A 21,637-nucleotide genomic window follows, 5' to 3' on the forward strand; every position below is an offset into this window, starting at 1 on the left:
GTAATGGAAATCCCTCCGGCCCTGGTACCAACTAGTAAATCTGCACGACATCCGTTCCAATGTCATGACAGTCATCCTAAAGTCTGGTCCCAAGCATGGATGCAATATTGCAGCTGAGACCTAACCCGTGGTTAGGTTCAGAATAAAGTGTTTGTTTTTGTACAAGATGTCTGTCTTTATGAAGCACGGGTTCCCCATGCTTATGAACAGCTTGATCAACTTGATCTGTCACCATCAAGGATTTGTCTGTGTACACCTCCAGCTCTCTCTCTCTTCCTGTACACGCTTTAAAATTATACCATTTAGATTATTATCGACTAGCCTGACTCCTCCTTATGAAATTCAACATCTCATGTTTCCCTGCGTTTAAATAAATGTGTCATGTGTCTGCTTATTTCATTGTGTTATCCTGGGTCTGGTACCATCCTGTTCACTGTTTACTGCATATTCGAGCGCTGTGTTAACTGCAAACTTTGAAATAACCCCCTGTGCCCAAGTTCAGGTCACTAATACATGCCAGAAACAGAAGTGGCACTAATACCAGCGCCTGACAGACACCACTTTATACTTCCCTCCGCTCTCAAAAACAATCCTTTTTAACTTATCAGGTATTTTAGGAACCACACCACCTCTGAAAAAAATGTTCCTTATTTCCTGTTTGTCAATGTAAGGGTCATCTCATATACTGAGCAGTTCAGATTCGGGTCCCTTACAAAATGATGTGAACATACATGTTTTAGGCAGATGGCAGTTCTCAGCATCTTTCTGTCCTGTCCACGGTGACTTATCGATGTTACTGTAAGGAGGCAGAAATATTGACTGTTGGCTAAAGTGGCCAATAGCCAAGTAGAGAAGTGCGGTTGACAGACAGCTCATCATTTGAAACAACCAGAAATGTTTTCAACCAGAATTAATCTGCCTTGCTGAAGGTACTTCGTTTAATAGCACAGCCTGTCTGTTTGTCTTTCTCTGGATCGATCGATCGATCTATCCATAGAGCTATCATCAATCTATCTATCTATCTATCTATCTATCTATCTATCTATCTATCTATCTATCTATCTATCTACCTATCATAAAATCTTGGAATCATATCGCACAATTGTAGGCCATTCCACGTAGTGTACCTGTACTAGCTCATTGATAGAGCTTTCAATTCTCTTTCACCATGCCGAAGTAGTGTTTTCAATTTCAAGTATATATATCCATTTATTTCGGATTCAGTCTACTTTCACCACCCTCCAGGTGGTGCATTGCCGACCTTAACATGTTGCTATATGAAAGGAATTCTCCACATCTCCCCGACTGATTCTATTGCCAATTCTCTTAAGTGTGTCTCCTCTCGTTCCCAAGCATCCTGCCACTGAAAACAATGCTTCCCAATCTACTCTGTTAAAAGCCTTCAGCATTTTCACACTGCTATTCAATCTTCCCTTAACCTTCTCTGCTGTAAGGCGAAGAAGCCCAGCTTCTCTGGTCTCTCCGCATTAACTAAGTTGCTAATCCCTGGTATTACCCCAGTAAATCCCCTCCACACCCTCTCCAAGGCCTTGACATCCTTTTCAAAATTTGGTGCCCAGAACTGAACAGAATACTAAACCCAGGCTCAAGCAATGAATTATGAAATTGTAGCACAGCTTGTTGGCTTTTGTGCACCGTATATTTAAACTGAGAATGCATAGGATCTCCTATGCTTTTAAACGAAACTTCTCAACATCTCCTGCCACCTTTCAAGATCTGTGCATGGGAGCCTCCGGGTCTCCCTGTTCGTGCCATCCCTTCAAAATTGTGCGATTTAGCTTGTATCTCCTCTCCTCCTTCTGCCTTTGACAATTCAACATCACACACCTCTCTGCACTAAATTGTATCTGCCGTGTGTCTGTCCACTTCACCCGTGTGGCAATTTCAACTTGAAGCCTGATGCAATCCTCATCATTGCTTACTACTTGCCCGAGTTATGTCTCTGCTGCAAACTTTGAAAATATGCCTCTTCAAGCAAGTCTAGGTCATTAGCATATATCAAAAGGAGCAGTGATCATAATGAACACCTGGGAGACATCACTGCACAGTTCCCGCCATTCTGAAAGGAAATGGTTCACCCCCACTATCGATTTTAGGCTTCTTAACTAATATCGCCCCCATGCTCCAAATATCCAACTGTATTTGAGGCGCGTTATGGAAATTTCTCTGATTCCTTACTTCCTGTTTGTCAATTTAAGGGGCATCTCCGATCTTGAGCAATCCGGAGTCAGTCCCTCGCAAAACGCTGCGAATATAAAATAGGAAAATATTTATTTTAAATATTTGGCGGTTTCCAACATCATTCCATGCTATCAAGACTTACTTGTGATAGATATATGTCGCGAATGGCGAGGCGAGTGTTGATTAGCAGCTATTAACAGTTGCTAGCAGCTGAATAACCACAGAACTGTGATTGACCGCTATTTAGTCCATAAAATAGAACACGAGAATTTCTTTCAGCACGAATTAATCTTCTTTGTTTAAGGAGCGCAGTGTACAATGTTTTTAAATCTGTCTGTCTGTGTCCGTGTAAAATCACAAAAGAACAGAATGTATTGGACAAACTTAATACAAAAAAACAAGCCGACAAAATTAAACTCAATAACTTTAACAAACAAACCAAAGTCAAAATAAATTAAACATGAATTAACAGACAAATCACCGTCTATATGTATAATCACAAATTAGACCTTATATATTCGACACAACAAAGGTAAATTTCATGGATTTACTCGGCAGTCCACTCAGCATTTTGGAACCAGCTACATCCACAAAGTTCTTCAAAGCTCTGCGCTTCCTCAGGTGGATCTGAAGCTTCTGTCTTTCAAGATTCAGCCACTGCTTCTCATCCGAAAGCAGTTCCCCATCAACCCAAGCTCCACGGGTACTGGTCTTCACCAAAAACAGCGCATTATTCCAGAACCTCCTCAGCTCTGCTCAGGACAGTTTTGATGGTGTGGATCCACCAATGTTACCTGAAGTAACTGAAACAGCTGCAGCCACTCGTCTATGACCATTCCTGGATTCAGCTTCCACTCACTTCATTCCGCTGCACACTGAAATCATGTCCGCTGAGCTTGGAAGGCTCTGAATCTGTTTCACGTGGTTCCAACCAGTTCAGTCTCGCCTGAACGCTGAAGGTTTTAGTTTCATTTTTAGTTAGCCTGAAATAGTGATACCGGATATCAACCCTGAACAGCCGAGCTCTAATTTTAAGACAGTGTCCTGATACTGCGGATTCCATCAGCACAGAAAATAGCTTTGCCTGTATCTGCCCCATCGAATTCCATTATCGCTTTAAACATCTCCATTCGTCACTGGTCCGCCTTTTGCATTCAATGGAGCACAAAGCAGATTTGCACATTATGCCCTCATAATTTAACCCTTGAAGCACCGGTGGCACTTAAATAAATCTCTGCTTGCACGTCTACCCCTCTCCCCGCCACCCCCATCAATACCAGCGTTTCCTTAGTGAGCTGTGGTGTCCAGAATAGAATGATATTCGCCAATCTAACTAAAGCATAACTTTCTACCCTTTTGTTTTCCAAGTTTCTTCAGATAAAGGTCTTTTTAATTACACTTTAAATATGCACATTATATTTTAGCGATTTATGTAGTTGGAGACCCAAATTCCTCAGCTCTTCCACGGTTTCTAGGCTCTCACCATTTTTGTCTTTCTTGAATCCAGTGTGGATTATCTCACACTTCCGCACAAACACTCCATGTGTCGCAGTTTTAGCAGCTTCCGTAAACTGGCTTTACCGCATTGGAACTTTCTGCTTCAATCAACACGTTCTAATGATCCTTTTAACTTAGTGTCGATTGCAAACAGGAAGAGACAACTTTCTCTGTACCTTCATTCAAGTCATTGCTGTAAATGCTGAAAAGGTGAGACCCCAATCCGGATACCCGGGAATGCCATTTGTCATATCTCCCTACTGTCTGTTTAGCATATCCCAACCAATTATGAAACCACGTCCTAAGGTTATCTCCAATTCCATGACCTCTCATTCATGCTAATAATCTAATAGTCTCTTGGGCAGAACATTATCAAATGTGTTTTGGTAGTACCTACAGATAATATTCATAGACATTCCCCTGACCCTTTTTGGTAGTGACCGTTTCAAAATAAAATCTTATAGTCAGACATGGCCAGCACTTCAAAAATCCATACCGACTCTCATTATCAGCCTGTACTTGTTCAGATGCTCATCCACTCTTTCCCTGATAATAAATTCCAGTAGCTTCCCTACAACTGAAATTAACCTGACAGATCCGGAGTTTTTAGATTTTAGATACAGCACTGAAACAGGCCCTTCGGCCCACCAAGTCTGTGCTGAACATCAACCACCCATTTATACTAATCCTACACTAATCCCATATTCCTACCACATCCCCACCTGTCCCTATATTTCTCTACCACCTACCTATACTAGTGACAATTTATAATGGCCAATTTACCTATCAACCTGCGAGTCTTTTGGCTTGGGGGAGGAAACCGGAGCACCCGGAGAAAACCCACGCAGACACAGGGAGAACTTGCAAACTCCACACAGGCAGTACCCGGAATCGAACCCGGGTCCCTGGAGCTGTGAGGCTGCGGTGCTAACCACTGCGCCACTGTGCCGCCCTTGCTTCTTGCTGTGTTCAAAATAGAATTACATGTGAAATTGTCTTGGGGGCATGGGGCAGAATTCGCGAAACTGAAGAACTCCATAAAATTATTACAAACATATTTTCATTTTCCCCACCTCTTTTAATTAATATCTTATAGTTAAACCAATCGGGCCCTCGAGGCTTCTGTACCTGACGACCCGTTATTTGCTCCTTTACCATTTTAAAAGTATATTAAGCCCGCTAAGTTAGAGACATTTACAGCAAAGAAAGACGCCATTTGGCCCATCAAGTCCATTCCAGTTCTCCGTTCGTCCCCTTAGCTTAATTTTTAGATTCCCCTGGAGAAGATTTGTGTGATCTTCCTCTATTATGAAAAGGATACAATGTACGCATTTAACAAGACTGGCATTTGCATATTGTGCAATCGAGTTGATCCTGTCAATTTATTTAATGGTTCTGTTTCCCCCCACTAGTCTGTTCGTATGATTATCAAAACGAGTATTGTTACTGTTGGTGCCCCTTTCAACTATTTGCTCATAGTCTCTCAAGAGCCCTCTTTATTTGCATCATTCTGTTTGATTGAAAGTTGGTCCAGTCTGCTGGATTTCCACTTGTTGGCATTTGTGTAAGCCTTTTGTTTCAACTTGTTCTTTGGCAGAGACCAAAGGTAATGAGAAATAGAGTGTTACCATAATGACAACATAATAAAAATAAAAATGTAGCATAAAACCTAACAGATACGAAGGAACAGATACAAAAAGTCATCAGAGTAAGATGAGAAATACTGGACTTAAGTAAAACTGTAATGTTTATTATAACAGACAGATTAGCATGTTGAAACAGTAGCAATTAGCCAAAAAAAATCATTGAAATCAAAATCACCCAAGGAAAAATGGATTCTTTCTTTGGCAACGGAAGGAATACAGGGATAGGAGGAGGCCATTCAGCCCCACTAGTCTTCCTCCATTCAATTAGATCATCGTGTTCTGTAGTTTAACTCCATCTATGCCCCTTTATCCCCTGACTCAACCAAAATCTATCAAACTCCATTGGTTACGACACTTGATGAATTATCCAAGATGCTTGTACACAAAGCCATTTCTGTCCATCGGGCTATTGCATCGACCAGGTCATATGTGCTTCAGTTGGTATTCTGTTCTGTTGAATATCGAGCAGAATGTCGTGCGGAGAGCATAACGGGCGCTCGATACGGTGCTGCGCATTTTATGCCAGTGACCAGCTTTTACCCCGGGCGGAGCCTTGTGCACTGTGGGCAGGTTATCGGGAAAGTGCAGCTGCACTTCCATGCTACTTAGGTGCATCTGTTTAGGACTTTAGTTTTTTATTAAAACTATGCACCTTTGATTTGGATTGGAAATATTTCAGCTTCCTTTATGTGTCCTCATCGTCAACAACTATTTTTGTTCATGCAGTTCCGGTCAGTAAAGGTGCCACAGTTCGTGACTCCCTCACTGCGACTGTTGGGAATGAGGTGCTGCTTCCGCATCAGTTACCAAACAACAACACAAATTTGGTACAACTGGCCTGGGAAAAGTCTACTGAAGAGATGTCGTTGATGGTATGCAACCGTCTATTCGGGATAAATTTCACAAATGAAGGGTTTTCCAGACGGATAGTTTTCAGAAACTATTCTCTGCAGGACACATCAATCATAATAAAGGCTTTGGATATCCAGGATGAGGGAAATTACTCATGCCATCTCGCATTATTTCCGCAGGGTAGTCAAACTAAAAAAATAAGTTTAACGATTCTGGGTATGTATTATCCGTGGGGAGTGCTCATGTGAGGATTTTTCTGTGGTAATGTAATATCTATGTGGACAGGGAGTCGGGTGAATCTTGTATTGTGTACCCATGTACGAATATATTTCCCCTACATTTGACATTTGCCATCAAAAACAATTGTTGAATATTTTCAATTATTTATTCTTGTCACATTCTAACTTCTACTTTTAACACACAACACATAGTCAATAATCAAATATTTCATTATTATTTGCTTTGCGTTTTCAGGATAAACAATTATTCATAGGATCTAAGGTGCATCATTTTTGCCCTCCGTCATCATTAGGTTCCCCTGTATAAGTTGCTATGCTCTTTCTCTATTGTAAAACTTGCTCAATGTATTTAGAGTTGTTGACTAAATCAGAGCAAACGATCTCTCTCAATTAACCTACATCCGACCCAGGCATGAGGTGAGGAAACTCCTCTGTGCTGTAAAAGTGTGGGGAACTCTGTTCCAAACCAGCTGTTTATCCTGATCCTGGTACACTTATCTCGTGCTGTGCCTCAAATTACTCATATACTCGATCACAGATACAGTATTCCTCCTGATATTATTCAACCTATTATAGCTCTTCGGCACAGTCGGTCACTTTATTCCCTATCTGTCCTCAATCGCTCGCCTTCGTGGCACCATCTTGTCACAGTTTCACTCCATTGTGTCTGAGTGTAACCTGCAGGTCATATACATTGATTTTCCCATCCTGGCCCAAAGTGTCAACTCGCACCGCCAGCAAGACCCAAAGCTCCTTCTTCAGCCTCACACGAGACCCAGGTTACACCTGAGTGGCTCAGGCCAACACTAACGGTGCAGCTCCTCATGGCTCTTGCTGAATGGGTGATCAAATCAGGTAGTTTCAATTATGGAATTTCTCAGTCTGTTTCTTACTGCTGCCCATCTCCACGAAATTCATCACTGGTGGCACAATATTCAGCTAACTCAGATTTCCATTCGTTCCTACATTTCTGATCACCTTTGCAACTTCTCCAAAACAACTTATTTACTGTTTGCTACTTTCCCTGAACACCCATCGCCACGCCCATCTTGTGAAGAGCCTTGAATTCTTGCATAATCGAATGTGCCTAAGTGCTAAGTGTTTCTTACTGAGAGAAAACACGTTTCTGAATTGAAAACAAGTCACTTTCTTTATATTATTCTTGCTCACTCCTTTTCCCCCATTGTCGCCATCCCATTTTCCTTCCTTTTCCCCAATATTTCTTACTTCCATCCTCACTCTCTTTCTGTAATGTTATCCACTATGCGGTTGGGCCAATAGATTCATGTTTTTGCTTAATTAAACGCCATTGACATAGTTGTAAAAGACACTGAATTAATTTCTTGATTTTACTCCCCCCAAACAATTCCTTAAAACAGAGCGACACCGGTTCCTGCAGAATCTGGTGTTTCAGAGGTGCCAGTGACTATTTGTACGTCAGTCAATGAGAACCCAGCAGCCAACATCACGTGGATTTCTAATCTGACTGGTAACTATACGTCAGTCCAAATGAAAAACTACAATGGAACAATCACTGTTACCAGCCAGCACAAAATGGCACCGCTTGGCTCCGATAATGGTCTAAAGGTAGCATGTGTTTTATCCCACGCAACATTAAACAGCACAATCTCACGGTAGAATTATCAATCCTCAGTCAATGCAGCATACAAAGACAAATAATAATGTGATCCAATTGTAAGCGTAATATAATTGAACAACAATGCAGCCAAAGAGGTCAAGCACTGCAATTAGCTCACTGAGCGAGTTGACATTTCATAGATATCTATGATTACAGTGTTTCTGGGCGGTTTAATGTGACTGGGTTTGATTGCCATCCCTCTGCGTGCAAACTCCAACTGAATAAATTTAATAATCACTAAATCAATATATTCTTCGAGGGTCAGGTTGCACGCTTGAATGCTTTTAATAATGTGAAGATTAAATGACTTGTTTAGAGTAATTCTGGGTCATTTTAACTTTGACCGGTAACCCTGCTTGGGATGTGAAAGTTGCTATATAAATGTAAGCTGTTGTTGCCTTGCAAAATGGACGCACATGGTCCGTCCTGCCTAATTTTGCTTTCTATTGAAGTCACTGGATGTGGCATATTTCACTGCGGGGTAGCAATAAGTTGACGATTTGCCAAGTTTGCACGACTGCTAAAGCATGTTAAGTCTCCATAGCTTCTTTGTTGAGCCACCACCTCAATCGGCGAGTACGTGGCTTGACAATGCTCGGGTGAAATCTGCACATTTCTAGTTCAGGAACACCTCTTATCTCGATATTACTTTTCTCACTATATAAACAGAGGCGTTAAGTTGTTGGACAGAATGTGTTAAGTTCGTTTAAGATACCAGCCTTCCACTGAGTGTTTGCAAGAAAGAAGCAGCATAACAGCAAAAAAGGGTCCTGTTCTCATTCCACATGCACGTAAATGCACAGAAATGCTGGAACCAGAACGGACTTCACATCTGCAAAGGGCCGCAGATTGGATTTCAACTTTCTAGTGGGTAATTATCATCAAAAGAGATGAATGGAAGTTGGGCAATTTACAAAATGTGGAAAGAAAAATAGAGAGCGCGAGAAAGGCAGGAGAGATGAAGTAACAGATACACCAATCACGGAAAAGGGTCGGTTCCATGACTTCCATGCAAATAGCATGTAATATTATCAGGGAGATTGAGACACAGGAAAAGGTGTCGGCCAACTGTAGGATTGAAAGTGTGAGAACGAAAGTAGGAACAAGCAGCTAATGGAGCAGAGGTAGCACCATCACATTAATGTTCATAAAATGTTTAATCACTAAGATTTTATAAGCTGCTATTCACAAAATCCCAAACGGATCCAACCTTTTAATAAAACGTGAGAAAATCCAACGATTCTTCCTAATGTATTGCTCCTCAATTTAAAAATGTGTTTGCATCTATATGAGACAACATGCATGCCCGATTGTTGAAATGTTTTATCACAGTTGTGGGTGAGACTCGCTGTAATGCCCACCCCTATAAAATGACTCACTGTCTGCCAAACAATGAAGATGAGCCCAGCTAAAAAGAAAATGAACAAATTATATGAGAGCAGATGGCTTCTTTCCCACCAAGCACTAAATGATGAAATAATCCAGCTCTTTGCTTTCGGTATTCTGGGGTTTATGTTCTGCTTGCTGGGTCGAATCACAGTTCAAAGCCACTGTTGGTCTAGTTACAGTTCGTGGTTAAAAAGGAAGCAGATGTTCTGTTGCAATAACAAGGAAAGACGTTGCTGACACAAGCAACTCAAGATAAATAACAGCTTTACCGGACAGAAATGAGGAAGTTCAATAGGTCAGCTACAAGATGAAACACCAGAAAATAATTCTGCCATTTTATTCAAATACAAGTTGTTCACTCCCAGAAACAGTTCAAGGGCATCCAATGCCTGGGGGAATGTATCAGCTGTGTTGAGATGTTTGCATATTGTGGTTGGCCCAATCTTCAGTGGAGTTTGGAAATGGCGCTTTTTAGATGGACCCGGCCCTGTAAACTGACTATAATAAGCAGGGCGGCAGCCAATATCTTAACACCTTTAGCATTGCGTGTTGAAGGATCGGCTCATGCTGTCGTTGCTGGGGCCTGCAGCCATATAGTTTGCTCGCTGGAGCCACCAGTATTTGGGCAGATGTCTATGTTCTTCGGCGAGATGACCTTTGTTGTGCATGGCCCACCAGTTTAGATGAGTGCAGCAGTCTTACTGCAAATGTCAGTGTCTCAGCTCTGGTGTGAAACCGCACTCTGAGTAGAAATAAAAACGCAGGGATGTTAGGGGGAAAAAAGCATTGCTTAAAATGTGTTGTGGTACATATTCCTTTGCTTCCTTTCTAAAATGTGCAACGGGGCTGGTAACATTCGAGAAATGGAGCAGAATTGAATTAACTTTGCAAGGAACTATTCTCTCTGAAGTGTCATTTGCACCTCTTCCATTGGAGAATCGAATACCGGTTTTCTCATTTTTAACATGACTCTAGTGGCATGGATTTCTTCTGCATGCATTGCTCTTCTCTCTGGTAAGTTTGCACATGATTTTCTGTGTGATGCATTTATTTTAGAGGATATTTCTAACTTCTTACTTCAAGCTTGAAAATGTAAGGGGCGTCTCCTGTGTTCAACAGTCCAGCGGGCGCGGTTCCCCCAAACCGCCAGGATTATGGTAGTAAAATATATTAAATAAGTGGCGGTACCTTGCAACTTTCTGTACTGTGAAGAATCATTTCTGACTTAATATGTCCCCAATAGCGAGGCAGAAATGTTGACTGGCAGCGAAAATGTCCAGACATCAAACAGAGAAATGTGATTGGCAGGTATTTCACCATTTCAAACAGCTACAAATGATAAAATCATACATAATCCAGCACAGAAGGAGGCCATTCAGTCCATCGGCTCTTAGTCCCAGGGTCCTGCTGCTTCGCCTTAGAAGTTCAACTTTCCAAGAATTTATCCAATTCCCTTTTGCAAGTTTCTGTTAAATCTGCTTCCAATCCCCCTTCAAGCAGCACATTCCAGATCACAACAACTCACTGTGTAAATAACATTCCCATCATCTCCCCCGCTGGATCTATTGCCAATTATCTTAAATGTGTGTCCTCTGGTTACTGACCCTCATGCCACTGGAAACAATTTATCCTTACTTACCAAATCCTTCATAATCTTGAACATCTGTATTAAATCTCCCCTTAAACTTCGTTGTTTTCGAACGATAACTATAATAGTTTCTCCACTCTCGCAACATAATAGAAATCCGCCCGGCCCTGGTGCTAACTAGCAAATTTTCACTACACCCGCTCCAGGTTTGTGATAGTCATCCTAAAGTCTGGTCCCAAACCTGGAAACAATACTGCAGCTGAGACCTAACCAGTGATTTATAAAGTTTCAGAATAAAGTGTTTGTTTTTGTACGAGATGTCTGTCTTTATAAAGCTCGGCATCCCTATGCTTATTAACAGCTTAATCAACTTGACCTGTCACCATAAAGGACTTGTCTGTGTACACCTCCAGCTCTCCTTCTGTATATGCTTTAAAATTATACCATTCTGATTATTATTGACTCACCTCATTCTTCCTTCCAAATTCAACATCTCATGCTTCCCTGCATTTAAATTAGTTTGTCATATGTCTGCCCATTTGACCAGTGTCATCCTGAGTCTGGTACCATCCTGTTCACTGTCTACTGCATATCCGAGCTCTGTGTTAACTGCAAACCTGGAAATAATGCTCTTGTGCCCATGTCCGGGTAATTAATATATACCAAAACGAGCAGTGGTGCTCATGCCAGTGCCTCACTGAGACCATTATATACAACCCTCCACTCTAATAAACAATGCTTTTCAACTGATCAGTTATTTTAGGAATCACACCACCTCTAAAAAAGCGTTCCTTATTTCATTTTTGTCAATGTAAGGGGCATCTCATATACTGAGCAGTTCAGATTCGGGTCCCTTACAAAATAATGTGAATATACATGCTTTCGATGGATGGCAGTTCTCAGCATCATTCTGTCCTGTCCACGGTGACTGATAGATGTTGCCAGTAACGAGGCAGAGTTATTGACCGGCAGCTAAAGTGCCCAATCCCAAGTCGAGAAGCGTGGTCATAATTTGAAACAACCCGAAATGTTTTCAGCCCGAATTAATCTTCCTTACTTAAGATACATTATTTAATAGCACAGCCCGTTCATTCAACTATCTATCTATCTATCTATCTATCTATCTATCTATCTATCTATCTATCTATCTATCTATCTCTATCTATCATAAAATATTAGCATCATATAGCACATTAGTAGGCCATTCAGCGCATTGTGCCTGTACTAGATCTTAGACAAAGTTTTCAATTCACTTTCACCCTGGTCAAGTAATGTTTTCCTTTTCAAGGATATATCCATTTAGTTCAGATTGAGGCTACTTTCGCCACCCTTCAGGTAGTGCATTACGGACCTTAACAAGACACTGCATGAAAGGGATTCTCCACACCTCACTTACTGGTTCTTTTGCCAATTATGGGTTAAATCTGTCTCCTTTCATTATCGAACACCCCTCCACTGCAAACAGCTTCTCCCGATCTACTCTGATAAAAACCTTCAGTTTTATAAAATGCTATTCAGTTTCCACTTAAATTTCTCTGCTGGAAGTCGAACAACCCCAGCTTCTCTGGTCTTTCCACATGAACTGAAGTTACTTAACCCTTGTATTACCCTCGTAAATCTCCTCAGCATCCTTCCCAAAATTTGGTGCCCAGTCTGAACCAGTGAATTATGAAATTGCAGTGCACGTTGTTGGCTTTTGTACACCGTATATTTCCACTCATAAAGCAAATGATCCCGTATGCTTTTAAGTCAGCCTTCTCAGCTTTTCGAGCCACCTTACAAGGTCTGTTTATGAGAACCTCCGGGTCATTCAAAATTGCACCATATAGTTTGTATCTCCTCTCCTCCTTCTGCCTTTGACAATTAAACATCGAACACCTCTCTGCACTAAATTGTACCAGCCATGTTTCTGCCCATTTCACCCATGTGCCAATTTCAACTTGAAGTCTGCTGCTATCCTGATCACTATTTATTCCTTGTCCGAGTTTTGTGTCAGCTGCAAACTTTGAAAATATGCCTCTGCATCTACGTCCAGGTCATTAACATATTTCAAAAGGAGCAGTGATTCTAATGAACCCCTGGGCGACCCCTTTGTACAATTCCCGCCACACTGAAAAGCTACGGTTCACCACCGCTGTCTGCATTCGGCTTCTGAACCAATATCGTCCCATGTTCCAAATACCCTATTGTATTTGAGGTGCTGCATGCAAATGTCCCTGCTTCCATTCTTCCTGTATGTCAGTTTAAGGAGCATCTCTGATCTTGAGCAATCCGGAGTCAGTCCCTCGGAACACGCTGTGAATATGCAATCAGAAAATATTTACTTTAAATAGATGGCAATTCCCAACATCATTCCATGCTGTCAATTCTTACTCGCGACTGATAGATGTTGCGAATGAGGGGGTTGTATTTGATTAGCAGCTAAAGTGTTGGATCACCTCAGAAATGTGATTGGCAGCTATTCAATCCACGAAAACCACTAGAAATGTTTTCAGCACGAATTAATCTACTTTGCTTAAGGAGCGCACTTCACAATGTTGTTTTTCAGTCTATCTCATGTGTCTGTACGTGTGCCATTTCCCGATCAATCACTCAATCTATCTATCCATATTGTTATGATCCCGTGGCGATTAACAGCACAAAAGAGCAGAATTTATCGGAGTTATCAATAGAAAAAAAAACAAGCGACAAGATTCAATTCAATAACATTTATTTTAACAAACAAACCAAAATCAAAAAAATCAATGAGGAATTAACAGACAAATCACAGTTTATATATATAATTACAAATTACACCTAACTATTCGACACAACAAAGGTCGATCTCATGGATTTAGTGGGTAGTCCACTCTGCATTTATGCACCAGTTACAGCCACAAAGTTCTTCAAAGCTCTGAGCTTCCTCAAGAAGATCTGCAGCTTCTGCCTTTCAAGATTCAGCCACTGAATCTCATCCGACAGCAGTTCCCCTTCAACTCAAACTACTCGGGTATGATCTTCACCAAAAACAGCGCACTACTCCAGAACCTCCTCAGCTCTGCTCAGGGCAGTCTTGATGGCATGGATCCAACAGAGTTACCTGTAGTAACTGAAACAGCTGCAGCCACTCGTATATGACCAGCTCTTGGATTCAGCTTCCACTACCTTCACTCCGCCTGCACACTGCAATCTTGTTATCTGAGCTTGGACAGCTCTGAGTCTGATTTATCTGGTTCTATCCAGTTCTGTCTCCCCTGAACCCTGAAGTTGCTGGTTTCCTTTTAAGTTAGGGACTAACACAACATACTTTGGCTGAACAGGCGATTCGGGATCTCAATCCTGAATGGCCAAGTTCTAATTTTAAGACAGTGCCCTGATATTGCAGATTCCCACAGCACAGAAAATAGATTTGCCTGCATCTGGACCACCGAATTCCAATATGTCCTGAAACATCCCCGTTGGACCACTGGTTCGCCTTTTGCATTCAATGGAGTACAAGGCAGATTTACGCATCATGCCCTCGTAATTCAACCCTTGAAGCACCGGTGGCACTTCAATAAATCTATGCTTGCACTTCCCCCCAACCCCTCCAAGGCCAGTGTTTCCTTCGTGACGTGTGGTGTCCAGAATAGAATGGAATTCTGCAATCTGACTAAAGCATATCTTTTGCCCCTTTGGCATTCCATCGTTCTTCAGATAAAAGCGCAACATTTCATTGGCCTTTTTGATTGCATTTTAAACATTCGCATCTGTTTCTAGTGATTTATGTAGTTGGAGACCCAATTCCCTCAGCTCCTCCACGGTTTCCAGTCTCTCGCTATTTCTGTTTTTCTTGAATGCAGTGTGGATTATCTCACACTTCCCCACAAAGCACTCCGTCTGTTTCGGTTTTGGCAGCTTCCTTAAACAGGCTTTACCGCATTGGAATCTTTTTGCTTCAATCTACACGTTCTGATGATCCAACTAACTTATTGTCACCTGCAAACGGGGAGCGACACCTCTTCTCTATTCCTTTATTCAACTCTTTGTTGTATATGCTAAAAAGCTGAGACCCCAGTCCGGATCCCCGGGAACGCCTCTTGTCATATCACCCAATCAGAGTACTTCCCCTTTATCCCTACTGTCTGTTTGGAATATCCCAACCAATTATGAACCCACGCCCGAAGGTTATCTCCAATTCCATGAGCTCTCATTCTTGCTAAATATCCCAAACACTCTTGTGCAGAACCTTATTTAATCTGTTTTGGAAGTAGATAGAGATAACGTTTACAGACATTCCCCTGACCTTTTTGTTAGTGACCGTTTCAAAATAAAATCTTAGTCAGGCATGGGCATCCATCCATACCGACTCTCATTATCAGCCTGTACTTGTTCAGATGCTCATCCACTCCGTCCCTAATGATAAATTCCAGTAACTTCCCAACAATTGAAATTAACCTGACAGATCCGGAGTTTTCTGGCATCTTGCTTCTTGCTGTCTTCAAAATGGAATTACACATGAAATTATCCAGGGGGTGCCGGGCTAAAATTGAAGGACTTCATAAAATGATTACAAGCATATTTTCAATTTCCCCGCCTCTTTTAATTAATATCTAATGGTTGGTCCTATCAGCCCTCGAGGTTTCCCAACCTAACGACCCTTTATTTGCCCCTGTTCCATTTTAAAGGTATATTAAGCCCACGAAGTTAGAGTCACACAGTCATGTACAGCACAGAATCACAGAATTGTTACCATGCAGAAGGAGAAAATTTGGCCCAGCAAGTCCATTCCAGTTCTTCGTTTGTCCCCTGAACTGAGATTTTAGGTTCTCCTGAAGAAGTATGGAGTATTCTTCCTCTATTGTGAAAAAACGTTACAAAGTAGGCACTTAACTAGTCTGAAATTTCTGTATTGTCCAGTAGAGTTTATCCTGTCAATGATTTTAATGGTTCTGTTTCCCCCCATTAGTTTCTTCATATATTTATTAAAACGAGTACTGTTAGTGTTGGTGCCCCTTTCAACTATTTGCTCATCGTCTCTCCAGAGTCCTCTTTATTTGCATCATTTTGTTGTTTGATTTATAGTTGGTCCATTGTGCTGGACTTTCACTTGTTGGCAATTATGTAAGCCGTTTGTTTCAGCTTGTTCTTTGGTACAGACCAAAGCTAATGAAAAATAGAGCGTTACTTTGGTTACAACTTAATAGAAATAAAATGCAACCTAAAATCTAAGAGATACGAAAGGGCCATGACAAAAAGTCATCGGAGCCAGCTAAGAAAAACTCGAGTAAAGTAAAATTAGAATGTTTATCCTACAAAGACAGATAAGCATTTTGAAACAGTAGAACTTAGTTCACAAACAAAAAATTGAAAACAAATTCACCCAACGAAAAGTGGGTTCTTTCTTTGGCAACGGAGGAACACAGGAATAGGAGGAGGCAATTCATCCCTTCTCGCCTCTTCCGGCATTTATTTAGATCATAGTTGATCTGTAGTTTATCTCCATCAATCCGCCTTTATCCCCTGATTCAACCAAAGTGTATCGATTTCCATTGGTTACAAATCTAGAATTATCCAGGGTGCTGGCATACATGAGTGCAACGCCATCTCAGTCCCTCGGGCTAAGTCTACGGTGTTGCATCGACAATTTCATATGTGTGCCAAATGGTATTCCGTTCTGTTGACGTCAATGGAGCAGAATATCGGGCAGAGAGTATAATGGGCGCCCAATACAGTACCGCGCTATTTAAGCCAGTGGCCAGCTTTTACCCAGGGCAGTGCCTTGTGCACAATGGGCAGGTAATCGCGAAAGTGCATCTGCACTTCCATGGTAGTTACATATGTCTGCTCAGGACTTTATGTGCTATTAATACTAGGTGCCTTTGATTTGGATTGGAAATATTTCAACTTCCTTTTTGTGGCCTAATCATCTGAAGACGGGTCCATGACCTGAAAGGTTAACTCTGTTTCTCTCTCCACAGATGCTGCCAGACCTGCTGATTATTTCCAGCATTTCTTGTTTTTTATGTCTACGACGCTTGTTGTTCTTGCAGTTCCGGCCAGTAGAAGTGTCGCAGTTAATGAGTCCCTCACTGCTATTGTTGGGAATGAGGTGCTGCTTCCGTGTCAGATACCAAACAACAACACAAAGTTGGTGCAACTGTCCTGGGAAAAATCTACTGAGGAGACGCCATTGATGGCATATAACCCTCGGTTTGGGATAAAGTTCACAAATGAAAACTATTACAGCCGCATAGTTTTCAGAAATCATTCTCTGCAGGATGCATTAATCATAATAAAGGCTTTGGATATACAGGATGAGGGAAATTACTCATGCCATCTCACATTATACCCTCAGGGAATAATCGCTAAAAGAGTTCATTTAAGGATTCTAGGTATGCATTATCCATGGAGCAGAGCTCATGTGAAGATTTCTCTGCAATGCAATATCTAAGTTCAGAAGGAGTTGTGATGAATCTTGGTATTGTGCACCCGCGTACGAAATCATTTCCTCTGAAATTGCCATTTGCCATCAAAAACAATTGATGCATATTTTCAATTATTTATTGTAGGCACATCCTAACTTTTATTTGAAACACACAGTGGATAGTTATTAATTGGATTATCCATTATTATTTGCTTTGCAGTTTCAAGATAAACATATATTCATTGGAACTAAGGTGTATCATATAAACCCTCCATCATCATTAGGTTCCCCTGTATTGGTATTGTGTGCTCGTCCTCTATTGTGTAAAATGTTACAATGTTTATTGCGTTGTTGACTAATCATAGCAATCAATCTCTATCAATTGGTCTACATCAGACCCAGCATAAGGTGAGGAAACCCCTCAGTGTTGTAGCGATGTGCGGAACCATATGTCCAAAACCAGCTGTTCATCCCGATCATGGTACACTTATCCCATGCTGTGTCTCAAATTACTCATATACTCTATCACACAGATGTGGTATTCCTCCTTGTATTGTTCAACCTATTATAGATCTTGGGTACACTTGGTCACTTTATTCCCCATCCACTATCTGTCCTCAATCGCTCGCCTTGGTGGCAACATCTTTTCACAGTTTTACTCCACTGTGTCCGAGTGTAACCTGCAGATCAAATAAATTGAATTTCCCTTCCTGGCCAACAGTGTCATCTCTTACCTCCAGTAAGGCCCAAAGCTCCTTCTTCAGCCAAACACTAGGCCCAGGTTACACCTCCTACTAAGTGGCTCAGGCCAACACTAACGGTGCAGCTCCTCATGGCTCTTTCTAAACGGGTTATCAAAACAGCCAGTTTCAATTATGGGATTTCTCAGTCACAGTTGTATAGTATAGCTGCTCTTTCGTTTATTACTACTGAATATCTCGACAAAGTCCATCTCAGGTGGCAGAATCTTCAGCTAACTCAGCTTTCAATTCGCAGCTACATTTCTAATCACCGTTACAAACTGCTTCGAACCGATTTCTCCGATGTTTGGTCCTTTCCCTTCAAGCCCATCGACACGCCCATCTTGTGAAGAGATTTGACTTCTTGCACTATCTGCAGTGCATAAGTTCGAGGTGCATCTTACTAAAAGCAAAAACGTTTTTGATTTGAAAACAAATCACTTTCATCATATTATTCCTGCTCATTCCTTGCTTCCCTATTGCCTTCATCCCATTTTCCTTCCTTTTCCGCATTATTTCTTACTTCCATCTTCGCTGTCTTTCTATAATGTTATCCATTATGCGGTTGGACCAATGGATTAATGTTTTAGTTTAATTAAACGTCGTTAACATAGTTGAAAAAGTGACTGATTTTTAAAAATTATTTGTCTTCCTCTCAAGCAAATCCCCCAAACAGAGCGATACCCATTCCCACAAATACTGGTGCTTTGTTGATGCCAGTGGCTATTTGTACCTCAGGTAATGGGAATGCAGCAGCCAACATCACATGGATTTCTAATCTGCCTGGCAACTATACATCAGTCCAGATGGAAAACGACAATGGAACAATCACTGTTCCCAGCCAATACAAAATGGCACCTAGTAGCTCTGACAATGGTCGTAAACTGGCGTGTGTTATATCCCTCTCAGCATTAAGCACCACAGAGAATCTCACTGTGCAATTATCAATCCTCTGTAAGTGCAGAAGACAAACACAAATAATAATGTGATCCAATTCTAAGCATAATATAGTTGAACAACAAGGTAGCCAAACAGGACAAGCATCGAAATTAGCTCATTGAGTGAGTTGACATGTTCTAGATATCTATGATTACATTAGTTCTCGGCGATTTACTGAGACTGTTTTTCATTGCCAGCCCTCTATTTGTAAACTCCAACTGAATACATGTAATAAGCCCGAAATCAATATATTCTTCAGGGGTCCAGATTCAATGAAGCTTGCATTATTTTTACAATGTGACGATTAAATGACTTGTGTATGGTAACACTGGGTCATTTTCACTTTGAACGATAACCCGGCTTGGCATGTGAAAGTTGCTATATAAATGCAAGCTATTGTTATCTTGCAATATGGACGCATGAGCCGCCCATTGTGCGTCCTGTCCAATGTTGCTTTCGAGTGAAGTCACTGGATATGGCAAATTGCGCAGCGGGTAACAATAAGCTGACAATTTCCCAAGTTTGTATGACAGCCTGATGCACGTCTTGTCACCATATGGTCTTTGTTGAGGCACCACCTCAATAGGCGTGTGTGTGGCTTCACAGTGATAGGGTGAAATCTGCACAATCGTAGTTCTGGAAAACCTCTTATCTCGGTATTACTTTCACCTATTATTTGAACAGAGGTGTTAACGTCATGCAAATAATGTGTTACTGCTCCCTTAAGGTAACAGCCTTCCACTGAGTGTTTGCAAGAAAGGGGCAGCAAAACAGGAAAACAGGATGCTGTTCTCATTCCACATGCAGGGTGACCGGATAGTGATCAGGAACAGCAACCTGATGGTAGACGTGACTGTCCATTATCTGGGAGAGTTAATGTCAATTGTAATGTTCCTATAGTGCTGAGATCGTTAAAAAAAAAGACTCAGTGTATGCAAACCAGGAATCAACTGGCATTTTCCTGGTTCCCATGGCTTAATTACCCAATGGGCACTCTATTACAGCCACCCAGGGCTACTGATATGAAGTTAAAAAATATTAAAGCCATTAACACAGTTATAGAAATATCTCAGGACTTTAGTGAATGGTTCTCCATTCGCTTAGTGTTTGTTAATTATTCTCATAGAAGTTACATGACCCCATTGCTGACTTCAGTTCACAGAATATCCAGCAGAATCCTTGGTACAAATAGAACTGTCGCATATTTCTTTGTTATTTTCTTTGATGTATACATGTAAGGCCCATCCAACGTTAAAGATAAACGATGTTTTCAGTATGTGGGTGGCCCATAGTTGGTATCTGATAACTGCCATTGTGTTCATTTGCTTTAAATTTAAGTTGATTTAAACTGGATTATCTGATATGTTGGATGCACTGACTACATGAGCCCAACCATTTCTTCCATAGATCCACCGGAAGTGACTATAAAAGGGTATGATGGGAATTGAAATGAAAATACAAGCGATGTTTCTCTCGAAAGCGACGCGAATGCCAATCCACCAGCAACAATTTACTCTTGGCAAGGTTAAATAAGTGTTGGATTTATTAAGGATTTCATTGTATACATTTCCAAAAAGGGTACAGATAATGGATGGCTCAGATAATTGTATAATTTCATCCCCTTTGTGATATGATTGTTTAACTGAAAAAAGAGCTATCAAAACTGTTATTGTTTACATATCACAGTTGTTAAGGGCAATGTTTGTGAATATGTCCTGGAAACACTGCGAAATTGAGATGAATCTTCACTGACCGGCACTGGATGCATATTCCAATGATCTTTAGGAAACCCACATTGAGAAACTGTGACATGTGAACAAATATACTGATGGATATATAGATTGACAGATCAGAGAGAGGTCATTTGTTAAATTAATATCGAAATACACTGGTGCATTAAGATATCGCAATGTCAATTGAATTAAGATTTTTATGGCCCACTGTTTGGATTTCTGAAAAAATGAAATGGCAAAAACCTGAACAGTCATTTTCACCGCAGCGAAATGTGTGGTCTACAAAATACAACTAAACCTAAATAACCAGCTGTATGTTGGGGATAGATTTCCCTTGACCGTTGCCAATTAAGGACATGTTAAGCAAAGCGAGCCTTTCAAGTCAAGGGAAACTGTGTTATGAATGAATCTTCTCTGCTACTCAACATAGCACGAATGAATGAAGGAAGATTTCGTGTGTGTAAGATAATCATGCATGCACTTTTTTTTGAACGAGACATTGGGGGTAATTTTAATTTATCTGGCTCGGCAGGAAACGAAAGTGTTTGGGTTGAACACAGGTTTTACACCCTGTCTGAGTGATCACTATTCAAAACTATGGAGAGTAAAATAGAGTGGGATCTGAGCCCGCCAGTTTGCTGCCCTATGATTAGGTTAAAACTGTTCTAGCATTTCCTTACAGGTAGCACACAGAGTTTGGACCAAACAGCCAGGATAATTTTAACACTTATTTGTGGTGGGGGGCGGGTGGCGATGGGGAGTAGGTGGGGTGGTATGGGGTGATTGTT

General features: G+C 41.1%; 1 protein-coding gene across 1 annotated transcript; it reads left to right on the top strand.

Moving 5' to 3' along the window:
- The first annotated feature begins 9,813 nt into the window (after nt 1-9,813).
- Nucleotides 9,814-20,764, top strand: LOC137352910 (nectin-1-like). The gene is made up of 4 exons (XM_068018757.1): nt 9,814-10,478; nt 17,064-17,405; nt 18,838-19,131; nt 20,524-20,764. Exons 1-4 carry the CDS (start codon nt 10,430-10,432, stop codon nt 20,562-20,564), a joined length of 726 nt encoding a protein of 241 aa, XP_067874858.1. The 5' UTR covers nt 9,814-10,429; the 3' UTR covers nt 20,565-20,764.
- Nucleotides 20,765-21,637: the final 873 nt, after the last annotated feature.

Source organism: Heterodontus francisci, chromosome 39, assembly GCF_036365525.1.
Source record: "Heterodontus francisci isolate sHetFra1 chromosome 39, sHetFra1.hap1, whole genome shotgun sequence".
In the NCBI taxonomy this organism is placed as follows: domain Eukaryota; kingdom Metazoa; phylum Chordata; class Chondrichthyes; order Heterodontiformes; family Heterodontidae; genus Heterodontus; species Heterodontus francisci.